This window comes from Vicugna pacos, chromosome X, assembly GCF_048564905.1.
Source record: "Vicugna pacos chromosome X, VicPac4, whole genome shotgun sequence".
NCBI lineage: Eukaryota > Metazoa > Chordata > Mammalia > Artiodactyla > Camelidae > Vicugna > Vicugna pacos.
Window position 1 is genome coordinate 52,399,249 of NC_133023.1, and position 14,911 is coordinate 52,414,159.

At 36.5% G+C, this 14,911-nt stretch overlaps 1 protein-coding gene across 3 annotated transcripts in view; it reads right to left on the reverse strand.

Moving 5' to 3' along the window:
• Positions 1-14,911, reverse strand: part of OPHN1 (oligophrenin 1) — a 564,560-nt gene that overhangs the window by 322,396 nt on the left and 227,253 nt on the right. For all 3 annotated transcript variants that reach the window (XM_072956529.1, XM_006215235.4, XM_015248679.3), the window contains exon 5: positions 1,744-1,815. In XM_072956529.1, coding sequence (XP_072812630.1) covers positions 1,744-1,815 — 72 coding nt within the window. The remainder of the gene's footprint in view (positions 1-1,743; positions 1,816-14,911) is intronic.

Genomic DNA, 14,911 nt, shown 5'->3' on the forward strand with positions numbered 1-14,911 from the left:
TACTACTTTAAATTTTACTACTAGGCTAATTCTAGAGTTTCTTGAAAATGATTCTCACACAGAGCTGGTCACTTCCCTGTAGGTGAGCAGGTTAGTCTCACTGATAAAGAAGCAGGAAAAAAAACTGATAGGAATTTAACCTTCCTAAGTCTCAGTTTTTTCACTGTGATAATAGATAATACACACCCTACTTCACAGGTTTGCTGTAAGAGTTAAGGAAGACAGCATATATAGAATCCTCAGCCTAGATATGGAACATAGGAAGTATATGATAGAAAATTGTCTTCTTTTCCTCAGATGACATGAGGTCAACCATTGCAGTGTATTCTGACTTTTATGTTTCCTGTTCTCACTCAGGAATGAAAGCAAACTGGGAGTGAGGGTTTTCACATCTGTCCTTCTTCATCCTCTTTATTCAGGGTTTTGTAACTGTTATGTCACTTAAGAGGTAGCTAGTTATTTTCATAGCACACTTGTGATTTTAAAGGTTCCTTTCTTCTTCAATTATATACTTTCCTAATAAGGTATTTCTGTTAATGAGACTCCAGATGAACTGGGTAGAATCCAGAATTGCTGGGCCGTCCAGAGAACTCACTCACTTGAATGCCAGTTACTCAAATAATGCCATGTCAACTTAACTGATGATATCAGGCAGTGGCAGCATGTCCACTAGTCTGCTCTTTCTTCTCAAAACTTACTACTTTCATATTAGCCCTGAAAGGGCCAGAAGGTTGGTCAAGAATCTTCATTCACTTCCTGTAGACTATATTAGTCACATGTTACATACATATTGGAGCTCACAAAATGGGCCTACATCTACCTGAAAAGAATAAATATGATAACTATTCATACCCCTTCATGAGACATTGGGGAATCACAGAAATCCATGTGTGGTCAAACTAGAAGGAATCTGATATTATCTGGCAGAATGATGTCCAACTGAAATTTCTAGGTGGTGGAGAGTACAGCTCAGTGGTAGAGCACATGCTTAGTGTGCACAAGGTCCTTGGATCAATCCTCATTACTGCCATTAAAAATATATAATTAAACCTAATTACCTCTCTCCCCCCCAAAAAAATACATTAAAAAAGAATAAAAAAGTTTCTACAATTATGGAAATGTTCTATATCTGTGCTGTCCAATACAGCATCACATGTAACTGTTGAGCATTTGAAATGTGACTAGTACGATTAAGAAACTGAGTTGCTAACTTTATTTATACAGTCCTTGGCTACTATACTAGATAGTATGGCTGAACGAAAAGAATGTGGGATTTGAAGTTAAAAAGATCCTCAGGTCTAAATCCTGGCTATTGTCATTTCCTAACTATATAACTATAGCTTTGGTCACATTCTTTATCTTGTCCAAACTTTAGTTGACTCATTTGTAAAATGGGGATAATACCAGAACCTCACAGAGTTGTTGTGATTAGAAAATGCATATAAAACATCTAGCCCTCGGCTCAGCACATAGTAAGTAGTAATTAAATAATAGCTATTATTATCAAGCTCCTCATTTTCCAGATGGAAAAACTGAAGTTCTAAAAGGAGAAGTGTCTTGTCCATGGTCACAGAGCTAGTTAGAAGTACAGTAAGGAGCTAATTTCAGATTTTGTCACTTTTTTTGATGATGAGTTTTCTTATAAAGATGAATCCTCCTCACCCCTGAAAAGTGGAGGGTGGTAGCCCAAACAATTACTCAACTGCTATAAAATAAAATCTTATAAATATAGAGAAAATATACCTTTGTGAAGCCTATTTGTTCCTTCCGGAAATTTTCCAGGGGTTTGATCAGCAAATCACTAGCATTGTGTACCTAGAGAAAAAGAAAGAACATAAAAAATAACATTTAGATTAGTAAGGTTCACATTTAAGATTCATTGTACCTAGGGCATTTCTTTATTATACACAATCCTGCAAAATGTTAACTAGTTTGCTGGTTTGTTGGATTTTGTTACTGTCATTTTCCCCCTATTCTTCTTTTAAAATCAAATGCTTTGAGAGGAAACAAGAGAAGGAGCATTAGGGGCATTACTCTATAATTTTACTGGTAGTCTGATCTGAGTTTTTAATTGATAAATGTCCAGAGTCGTGCCCAGAAACAGACATAGGAGACCTGAGGTGTATGTGGAAAAGAGAAGAGAAAGGGAACAGAAAATACATGAAAATGCAGTTGCACCAATGCAAACCATGTCATGGAAGCCAAATAAGTTAGCAGCAATAGCATCAGGAAAAATCCAAGTATAAATTGTTTCCAGTCCTACCCTGGTGTGTCATAAACAGAAAATTTTCCTCAGAACTTGAAGTCTATTACAGCATCACAGAGAACACTGGACCAAGCCTTCAAATGACCTAACTATATGGTCAGACACTGATAGGGACAGCCTATCCAGGTACCCAAAATACGGCACTAATGTGATTTTGGAAATATAAAAACATCATATTCACACTGAACCCCTTGCCCAGTGGGCAGGTAGAGATATATAAAATTTTGGCTTCATATAAACCTCTTGGGAGATTGCATCTACACAAGGCAAAAGTAGGTTTTGTTTCTTTAGTGGTGTGAATTACCTGCCCTTTAATGGAGGATCTTACAGAACGCATCTGAAAAGCTTGATTTTAGGACCCATTTCATTAATTTTGATCCATTACAAGACAGGAAAATAAGGGGCTGGTTTCCTTGTCAAATGAGACAAAGTGTCAGCAAGACAAGACAGAAGAGAGATATGTCTTAAAATAGAAGACAGAATAGAAAGTCGGTTTTTAGCAGACTTGTATTTCCAGACTATGAAGCAATTTTTAAATTACCACCAAAATGCATAGTATTAATACATATTTTATCCAGGTCCTACAGGCACTTTAAACCTCCTATTTTGTCTGCAGGTATGACTCAACATTGAACTAAAGGGGCAAACTCATTCAATCAAAGCTCCACAAGCAGCTCTGGTACCAAAAATAAAGATACCTTGATTGAAAACAATAATTATTTTACTAAAAGTACTAGCCTGTCTCTCTTGCCCAACACACTCTACATTTCCATGGATTGTGAATTATATGCTATCAACTTTGTATACCCACCTGAAAAAAAAGTCAATGGTGTTACAGATTCAGTACAGGGCGTAGTTTTTCTTCTTTACTTTTTAAAAAATATAGTTCAAAAACATAGCCACAAATTATGTGACACTCCTCCTATTGAGAAGAGAGGTCTCTCTTTCCTCTACCTTGAATATGAATAAGTTTGTTACTGCTTTGAACCAATACAGTACAGCAGAAGCAACACTATGTGACATCCCAGGCTAGGTTATAAATGGACAGTAACTTATACCTGGTTCCCTTGGAACACTTCCCCTGGGACCCCTGAGTCACTATATAAGAAGTTGGACTACCCTGACACTACCAAGCTAGAGGAGCCAAAAGTCCAGCTGAGTCCAGCCTTCCAGTCACCCCACCAAGGTGCCAGATATGTGAGTGAAGCCATTGTGGACCCTCCATATCAACCCACTCCCCAGGTGAATACTACCACATAGAGCAAAAGAATCTCTGAACTGATCCCTGCCTGAATTCCTGACCCACAACATAATGAGATAAAATTAAATGGCTTTAGTTTAAGTCACTAAATTTTAGAATAGGTTGTTATGCAGCAATAGATCATTAGGAAAACTATTTGCAGTTTCACAAGGGTAACACATAAGTAGTCAACTGGGAAACACTGAGGAAGTTTGTCTTTGAATAAGAAGTGAGCATGCCATTTCTAAACAGAATAGTATGTGTCAAGCCTATGTATGGGTTTTCAGTTGAGCTTTTGCATATGCAGGCACCCCAAAGAATGGTACAGTTGCCAGTTTTTCATGTTCCAAGGGAAATTTTCTTGCTAAAAGTAAGTAGGTGTGCCAGTAACTTCTCACAGAGTTCATAAGGCTACTATTTTTACCTGTTTAGCCTTGTCTCTTTCTAGAAAAAGTAGTATATGATCTACTTAAATTGTTGTCCATAGTTTTCTCTTAATCACACTGGCCATACTGCTCCCAGTCCCCTCAACACAAATAGATATTCTGAATCTTTTCCTCTCTTTAACACTCATTAGTTATTATACTACTTTCTGACAGAACGTAGAGCTAGAAACGTAGGAAAATGTCACACTGAGACTTGGCTCTTTTTTTCTTTTTCATTCAGTTTTATCCTTAAATTCCTTAGAAGTCTAACAATTACTCAAAAACTTTCTTTTAATTAAACTTGGCCTTTTTTCCCTTTCTGATCACTGCATCCATTTTGTGAGCTCTCTAGAAGAAAAGCTCCTACCTGCTATCTCAGAGTAGAATCCCCAGCATAAGTGACGTTATAAACACATTAGTCAGTTTATTTAATTTGGTTCTCAGTAAATAAACCCAAACTAGATAGGCCATTTAGCACAATAGAGATGACATTCAATCTAGTAGTATAGGATTGTTCAGGAATCTTTACTGTTTAACTATAAACAAACGAAGGCACTGAGGGTACCCTGTTTTAGGTCGCTCTTGGCAATTCTCAAAGACAGACCTTACCATTGCCAAGAGTCCCCTTCAGAGTCAGAAGGTTATCTAGGCAAGCTTCCTATTTTCAATCATACAAAAATCTATTATCCAGACTTTTAAAGGCAACCTTGTGAGGTACTTACAACCTCCTCCAGGTTACTGTTTAAGAAATTACAGCTGGGATGTTCGTCTTCATTTATTCCCTCCATAGCTCCTTCCACAATTTAAAACTCATTGATAAGAATGACTAGACATTTGCAGTTGTCACATAACACGGTTGTGAACTTCGTTCTTGTTCCACTAAAGCTTCTTTTGGTCTCTTGTTATAGAAAGGAAAAAAGTGGCTTCAGTCTCCCAGATTATCCATACTGAAGTACAGGAGTCCTTTCACCACAGTCCCAGGAAATGAGAGAGGTGCCATCAAGCAATGAATTCCTGGCATGTTGTGAAAGGCCTTCATTGAGCCTAAGCTTCAGAGCATTCCTGGAATTAAATGGGAACTGGGGAGCCAACATTCAATACATGATTGAAGAACCCTGGGAACGAAAGGGCACAACATAATTAAAGACAGAAGAAAATGAGTCAGTCCTGTGGAAAACAGCCAGCAAGAATGGTGAGAAAAACATCTCAAAAGGTGTATCCCACTTTCATGTTTTAGAGTTTTGTAATTGAGTACGTTAAAGAGAACAAGAACTAGGGCTAAAAAGAAATACAGCTCAGATTTCCAGTGGTATCTGAATGAAATGGGGGTTAATGCCTTCAGACCGCTATTCACAACCATTGGTAGCAGTCCACAAACTCTTCTGACATAAGAAAACATTTAGTAGAGTATGGATTAGATAGTGGGACATCTAACAGGCTCCAGGGAACCTACCCATATTGCCTCTCTTCAGTATCTTCAGAAGCAAATCTCTTAAATGAAGAAAATTCCCAAGTCAAATTACCACAAGCAGAAACTTTGGGGGAGGCAATAAAGATAACTAGAGACATTTAAATAATCAGTACTTTTTGCTATCTATAAAATACTTCCATATTCATTTTATCATTTGGGGTATAACAACCTTGGGAAGTGGGAATTATTTTACTCAATTTTATATATAAAGAAAGAGAGATTCAGAGAAATATAGTGATTAATGTGAAGTCACCAAGTATGTTAGTGGCACAGCCATTACTAGAGCCTAAGTTTCTACTTCCCCTGTTTCTAAGCCCTGCCTTCAGGCCTACTTCTTAAGGATCCTAGATAAAATAGTAGCAGTATTCTGAGAAGCCAGTACCACACTGTTGAAAAGGAAGAGAGATTACATATTAACAAACTCTTGCTACTGGAATAAATGGGTTTAACAAAACTGAGCTGCCAGCAGAAAGTCATCTGATGAGAGAAAGGGAAGACAGATTTCATTGCTGCCCTTTACATTATTTCCACTTTACCTCCATGCTTTTAATAAAAAATAAATATTGACTAAAATACGGAATTTCATCTTTAAGTCTCAAATAGCTCTGGGGTGGGGCCAAGGACCTGTATTTCTAAGAAATTTCCAGGTGACACTGGTAATAAGAGTCAAGAGACAAAACAAAAAGATTATTTCTTCAACTGTTAAAATAGAGTTCACAGAAAAATTAAATACTTAGCAATAAGTCTTACAAAATATGTACAAGATCTATATGAGGAAACTATAAAACTGTGATGAAATTAATCAACAAAAATCTAAATAAATGGAGAGATAATTCATGAATCATAAGACTCAATATTTTTAAGATGTCAGTTTGTCCCAACTTGATCTATAGATTCAATGCAATCCCAATCAAAATTCCAGCAATTTATTTTGTAAGTACAGACAAACTGGTTCTAAAGCTCACACCCAACTTTAAGACTTACCTCAAAGCTATAGTAATCAAAATAGTATTATAAATTTATGACATTTTTCACAGAAATGGAACAAGTAATCCTAAAATTTATATGGACCCACAAAAGACCCAAAATTATTGAAGTACTCTCGAGGAAAGAGAACAAAACTGGAGGCCAAGCCATACAGACTTCAGACAAACTACAAACATACTGTAATCAAAACAGCATGATATTAGCATAAAAAGACATACAGATAAATGGAACAGAATAAAAAGCCCAGAAATAAATCCACACACACACAGAGCAGTAACCTACAACAAAGGAAGCAACAGTATACAATGGAGAAAGGACAGTCTCTTCAACAAGTCATGTTTGGAAAACTGGATAGCTGCAAATAAATCAACAAAATTAGAAAACTTCTTCATACCATATACAAAAATAAACTCAAATAGACTAAAGACCTAAATATAAGACATGACACCATAAAACTCCTAGAAGAGAACAATAGCAAAACATTCTGAAATATAAATCATAGCAATATTTTCTTAGATCTGTCTCCCAAGGCAAAAGAAGTAAAATTTTAAAAAGGGGGTGGAAATAAACTTAACACCTTTTGCACAGCAAAAGAAACAATCAACAAAATGAAAAGAAAACCTATAGAATGGGAGAAAATATTAGCAAAATATGCTACTGACAAGGGCCTAATTTCCAAAATATACAAACACCTCATACAATTAATAACCAAAACAAAATCTAAACAACCCAATCAAAAAATGGGTAGAAGACCTAAATACACATTTCTCCAAAGAAAACATCCAGATGGCACATGAAAAGATGCTCTACATCACTAATTATCAGAGGAATGCAAATAATAACCACAATGTGGTATCACCTCACACTAGTTAGAATAACTATCATTAAAAATCTACAAATAATAAATGCTAGAAAGGGTATGGAGAAAAGGAAATTCTTGCACACTGTGGGAATGTAAATTGATGTATCCACTGTGGAAAACAGTACGTAAATTCCTTAAAAAACGAATAATAAAGTAACCACATGATCCAGCAATCCCAGTCCTGGGCATATATCTGTAGAAGATGAAAATTCTAATTCAAAAAGATATATGCACTCCAATGTTCACAGCAGCACTATTTATAATAGCTGAGACATCAAAACAACCCAAGTGCCCATCAATAGACAATTGGTTTAAGAAGAAGTGGGGTGTGTGTGTGTATGTGTGTGTGTGTGTGTGTTTGTTATATATATGGGGGGATATTACTTAGCCACAGAAAAAAATGAAATATCACCATTTGCAACAACATAAATAGACCTAGCGAATATCATATTAAGTGAAGTAAGTCAGACCTAGAATGACAAATATAATATAATGTCACTTATATGTGGAATCTAAAAAATAATATAAATGAATCTATATACAAAATAGAAACAAACACAGACACAGAAAACAAACTTATGGATACCAAAGAGGAAAGGGAGAGGTTAAAGATAATTTAGGAATATAGGGTTAACAGACACAAATTACTATACATAAAATAGATAAGCAACAAGGATTTGCTGTATAGCACAGAGAACTATATTCAGCATCTTGAAGTAACCTATATGGAAAATAATCATATATATATATATATATATATATATATATATACCTGAAAAATAACACAATATATAAATCAACTATACTTCAGTTTAAAATTTTTAATTCTATAAAAAATAATGTGTGGTATTGGTGAAAGAAAAAACAAATAGATCAATGGAACAGAAGAGAGAGCCCAGAAATAGAGCTAAGCAGATACAGTCTATTAATTTTTTTTCAGTTTCCCCATTTTATTTTATTTTTTAAATTTTTTATTTTTATAAAGTTTTTAAATGTTATTTTCCATTTACACTTATTAAAAAATATAGTGCTATTCCCTAAGTTGTACAATACATCCTTGAGCCTATTTTACATCCAATAATTTGCACCTTCCAACCACCCAATCCTTTATCGCCTTCCCCGACCTGACCCACTGGTAACCACTAGATTGTTCTCTATAACTGTGAGTCCCCTTCTTTTTTTTTATATTCACTAGTTTGTTGTACTTTTTAGATTCGACAAATAAGTGATATTATACACTATTTATCTTTCCCTCTTAGAGTCTACTGTTCTTTGACAAAGAAGCAAATATAATTCAATGGAGAAAGGATACTCTTTTCAGAAATGGTGATGAAACAACGAGACATTCACATGAAACAAAAAGCGACTCTAGAAACAGACCTTACAATTTTTTCAAGAATTAGCTCAAAGGGGATCATAGACCAATGGGTATAACACAAAATTATAAAACTCCTAAGAGATAACATAGGAAAAATTTTAGGTAATCTTTGGATTGGAGATGATTTTTTAAGTACAACATAAAAAGCATGATCCATGAGGAAGAGAGAAGATGGCAGAGTAGAAGGATGCTCGCAGCTTACCCTCTCCCACAAATGCACCGAGACTCACATCCACAGACACACTCAGCCAACCAGAGCACCTGTGGAACTCTGACAGAACATTGCCCTCTTCAAAAGATAAAGATGCCAAAAATCTGATAGGAGAAAAGGAAAAAAGAAAGAACAAAAGGCAAAGCAGAGCCGGACGGGTCCCATGGGGAGGGAGCGGCAAAGGAGGATTGGCATTCAATGGGTCTCCCTCTCCAACTGAGAGGCCAGCTGGATGGAGGGGAAGCCTCCAATGCTCGGATCTATACAGAGCAGCCCTTGACTGACAGAACTAAGTTAAACAGGCACAGAGCGCCCCCCGACACCCAGCCTGAGATGCAGGCCTGCAGCTGTGGGCAGGGCCAGGCTGCCCAAGCCAAGCGGAGGATGGGGGCAGCTGCACTGAGGCAGCCCCGGGGGACTGCAAGAGGCTGGGCGCCGCAGCTGTGGGTGTACAGGGCAGAACAACCTGGGCCCTCCATAAAACAACACGGTTGATGTGCCTTGGGGGTAAGGGTGCATACCCCCATCACTGAAAACCTGCAGAAAGTTTTCGGGGGAAGAGAGGTGGGGCTCAGGCACAGCTGCCATATCCTCTGGCACTTAGCATCCAGTCTGGAGTGGGGGTGAAACCTGCATCCACACCCAAGGGCTTAGCAGCCTCAAAGGCCAGACGGAGACTTATCTACAGCCTGAGGTAGATAGGACCCTTCCATCCTGGTCCCTCAGAGAACTTGCTCCACAAAGACAAACAAGGAGCTGAGTTTTGGCCTGGAGCAGGGACAAGGCTCTTCCTCGGTCTTCCCTGAGCCCACATGTGGAGCGCTGAATGGAGGCAGAGCCCGCAGCTGCACAGAGCAGTGAAGCTACCGGCGCCGGGACGGGGAGAGCAGACCCCCGCCTTTTGGGCAGGAACGCAGAACCTGACTGCGGTGCTAGGAGGGGGCATGAGCCACCCTCCTACCTGGCCAGCCTGCAACATCTGACTGTAGTATCGGGAAGGACAGTGACCCGCCCGCCCACAGCAAAGGAGAGCTGCACCTGACCCAGTGTTGGAGGAGGCGCGATCTGCTTGCCTACAGGTAATGAGAGCAGTACAGAAGAGGGCGCCAACGGAGGGCCTCTGAAAACAGCAAGCTGAGCTTCCAAAACAGGACAAAGACAGAAAGACTTCACATTAAACGCACACAGACTCCAGGAGAACACCGACAACCCCCTTTTTTTTAAAAAATCTGTTTTTACATGTTCTATTTTCTATTACCAGCTTAATTTTTACTTCTTAATCCATTTCTAATTCCCTGTGGTTTTGATGTCCTGTTATTGATTAGACACAGGTTTCAAATACATTTTTCATCTTTTCCCCTTTTTAAAAAGGTTTTAAAAGGACGACTCAACCCAATTGATATTCTACTTCAACTCACTCTTCTATTATTCATTATACACTGTTTTCAAAACTTCCTTCTCGCTTCTTTTAAAATTCTTTCTCTCTCTCTCTTATTTTTTCTTTTTTTCCGTAGTCTTATTCCTAAATAGGCATTAGATAGATAAACTTCTTAAGAACCAAACAGATAACTGATACTCCATAAACCATAGTGCCAGAGAGGTATGAGAAAGATGAAGAAGCAGAGAAACTGTTCCCAATTAAAAGAACAAGAGAAATCCCCTGAAAGATCAATGAAATAGATATCAATAGCCTACTAGATCAAGATTTCAAAATAGGAGTGAACAAAGTGCTGAAGGAATTAAAAGAGATAGTGTTTAGAGACATAAAATATGTCAAAAATGACATTGAAGCTATAAAGAAGAGCAAAGTAGAATGGGTAAACTCATTGACAGAGATGAGGAATGATCTAATAGCTGTGCAAAGCCAACTAGATAATGCAGAGGAACGAATTAGTGATCTAGAAGATAGGACAATAGAAAGCACCCATTCAGAAGAGCTACAAGATAAGCAAATAAAAAATAATGAAAATACCATAAGGGACCTATGGGATAATATAAAGTGTCCCAATCTTCGCATAATAGGGGTCCCATGAAGGGAAGAAAGAACAAAGGGGATTGATAAGGTTTTTGAAGAAATCATGACTGAAAGCTTCCCAAACTTAAAGAAGAAATCAGATATCCAAGTACAGGAAGCTCAGAGGGTCTCAAACAGGAAGAACCCAAATAGACCCACACCAAGACATATCATAATCAAGATGGCCAGAGTCAAGGATAAAGAAATGATTCTAAAGGCAGCAAGAGAAAAGCAAAGAGTGAGTTACAAGGGAACCCCCATAAGGCTGTCAGCTGATTTCTCTACACAAACACTATGGGCCAGAAGGGAATGGCAAGATATATTCAAAGTCCTGAATGAAAAAAAAAAGATGCAGACTAGGATACTTTATCCAGCAAGGCTATCCTTTAGGATAGAAGGAGACATAAAGAATTTCATAGACAAGAAAAAACTACAAGAGTTTAGCAACACTAAAATCATGCTAAAAGAAATATTGAAAGGTCTACTCTAAATAGAAAAGCAGCAGGATGATACAGAAATGAGAAACTCACAACTGGAAAGGTGATAACTCATGAATTACAAATAAAATAAGCACGAAATTATAAAAGAAGACATACAAATCATTGAGAGTGGGAGAGGGAGGCAGGAATTTATAGAATATTTTTTCTTTCTTTTTAAAATTTTTTGTTTTCGGTAGAATGGATTTGAGATCATGTCACTGAGTTTAATAAAAACAGTTATAGCAATGGGCTAAAACTTACAAAAAAGGGTGACCACAAGCCAAAAACTTACAAGGGAGTCACAAAAACTAAATAAAATCCATGATAATACAAAAGAAAATTACCAAACCACAAAAGGAAGAAGAAAGGAACAAAGAGGAAATACCAAATCAATTGCAAAGATAAGTTCAAAATGGCAATAAACACACATCTATCATTAATTACTGTAAATGTTAATGGACTAAATGCTCCAGTCAAAAGACACAGAGTGGCTTTGAAAAAGTAAATAAAATCGACAAACTTCTGGCCAAAGTCACAAAGAAGAAAAAAGAGAGAGCACAAATTAGCAAAATAAGAAAAGAAAATGTAGAAATTACAATAAATATAATAGAAATACAGAATATCATAAGAGAATATTATGAAAAACTATATGGAACCAAAATGGATAACCTAGAGTAGATGGACAAGTTTCTGGAAACATACTGTCCACCAAGACCTAATCAAGGAGAAACTGACCACTTGAACAAACTGATCACTAGAAATGAAATTGAAATAGCAATAAAAAACCTCCCTACAAATAAAAGTCCGGGACTGGACAGCTTCACCAGGGAATTCTACCAAACATACAAAGAACTCATACCAGTCCTTCTCAAACTCTTCCAGAAGATTGAAAAGGAGGGAATACTCCCAAAGTCATTCTATGAAGCCACCAACACCCTGATATCAAAGTGAGACAAAGACACTATCAAAAAAGAAAGCTATAGGCCAATATAATTAATGAATATAGATGCAAAAAATCCTCAACAAAATGTTAGCAAAGAGGATTCAACAACATATAAAAAAGATCATACACCATGGTCAAGTTGGATTCATCCCAGGACACAAGGATGGTTCAACATATGCAAATCAATTAATGTGATCCACCACATCAACAAGAGAAAGGATGAAAATCAAATGATGATTTCAATAGATGCAGAAAAAAATCATTTGATAAAGTTAAAAATCAATTTATGATAAAAACTCTTATCAAAGTGGGTATAGAGGGAACCTATCTCAACATAATAAAAGCTATTTATGACAAAGTTACAGCCACCATAATACTCAACAGGGAAAAGCTGAAAGCCCTTCTGCTGAAATCTGGAACGAGACAAAGATGTCCATGTTCACCACTTCTATTCAATATAGTATTGGAAGTCCTAGCCATGGCAATTAGGCAAGAAAAAGGAATAAAAGGGATCCAAACTGGAAGAGATTTAAAACTGTCATTATATGTGAATGACATGATACTATATATGGAAAACCCTAAAAGTTCCTCACAAAAACTACTAAAGCTAATAAGAGAATTTGACAAGGTAGCAGGATACAAGATCAACATAGAGAAATCAGTAGCATTTTTCTCCTCTAACAATGAAATACCAGAAAACGAAAGTAAAGAAAGAATCCCTTTTAAAATGCATTCAAATAATAAAAAGCTTAGGAATAAACCTGACAAAGGAAGTGAAAGACTTATTTGTGGAAAACTACAAAACATTCACTAAGGAAATCAATAGTGACTTAAAGAAATTGAAAGATATCACATGTTCTTGATTGGAAGAATTAATATTAAAATTGCCATCCTACCCAAAGCAATCCACAGATTTCATGTGATCCCTATCAAATTACCTAGGACATTGTTCCCAGAATTAGAACAAATAATCCTAAACTTTATATGGAATCACAAAAAAAAAAAACCAGAATTGCTGAAGCATTTCTAAACAAAAAGAATGAAGCTGAAGGAATAATGTTCTCAGTCTTCAGACAATACTATAGAGCTACAGTAATCAAAACGGCATAGTATTGGTACAGAAACAGACATATTGATCAATTGAATGGAATAGAGAACCGAAAAATAAACCCACAGACTTTTGGTCAATTAGTCTTTGACAAAGGAGGCAAGAAGATACAATGAAGTAAAGACAGTATCTTCGGCAAATAGTGTTGGGAAAACTGGACAGCTGCATGTAAATCAATTAAGTTAGAATACTCCCTCTCATCGTATACAAAATAAACTCAAAATGGCTTAAAGACTTAAACATAAGACAAGACGCTATAAGCCTCTTAGAAGAAAACATAGGCAAAACATTATCTTACATAAATCTCAACAATATTCTCCTAGGGTAATCTACCCAAGCAATAGAAATTAAAGCAAAAATAAACAAATGGGACCCAATGAAACATAAGCTTTTGCACAGAAAGGAAACTATAAGCAAAACAAAAAGACAACCTACAGAATGGGAGAAAATATTTGCAAAAGATGAGACTAACAATGGCTAAACCTCCAGAATACATAAACAGCTCATATGACTTAATAAAGAAAAAACAAATAACCCAAAAGAAAAATCAGAAGACCTATCCAAGCAACTTTCCAATGAAGACATACAAGTGGCCAAAAGGGACATGAATAAATGCTCAATATCACCAATTATCAGATAAATGAAGATCAAAACTATAATGAGGTATCACCTCACACCAGTCAGAATGGCAACCATGTAAAAGTCCACAAATGATAAATGTTGTAGAGGGTGTGGAGAAAAGGGAACCCACCTACACTGTTGGTGGGAATGTAGTTTGTTGCAGGTGTTATGGAAAACAGTCTGGATATTCCTAAAAAAACTAAAAATAGACTTACCATATGATCCAGCAATCCCATTCCTGGGCTTATATCCAAAGGGAACCTTAATTCAAAAAGACACATGCTCCCCAGTGTTCATAGTAGCACTATTTACAGTAGCCAAGACATGGAAACAACCTAAATGTCCATTGACAGATGTCTGGATAAAGAAGTTGTCATATATTTATACAGTGGAATTCTACTCAGCCATAAAAAAGAACTTAAAAATGCCATTTGCATCAACATGGATGAACATGGAAAATGTCATTCTAAGTGCAGTATGCCAGAGAGTGAAAAAAAAAATACCACATGATATCACTTATATGTGAAATCTAAAAAAAAAAATTGGACTTATTTACAAAACAGAAACAGACTCACAGACATAGAAAACAAACTTATGGTTATCAGTGGGGAAGGGAGTGGGGAGAGATAAATTGGGAGTTGGAGATTTGCAGATAGTAACTACTATATATAAAATAGATAAACAACAAGTTTATAGTGTATAGCACAGGGAACCATATTCAATATCTTGTAGTAACATATGGTGAAGTAGAATATGAGAACAAATGTATGTATGTCCCTATGTGACTGGTGTACACACCAGAAATTGACACAACAATGTAAACTGACTTTACTTCAATAAAAATATTTTAAAAAACAAATAAAAATGGTTTAGTAAAGGAAAAAAAAAACCAGCAGTGAGATACCA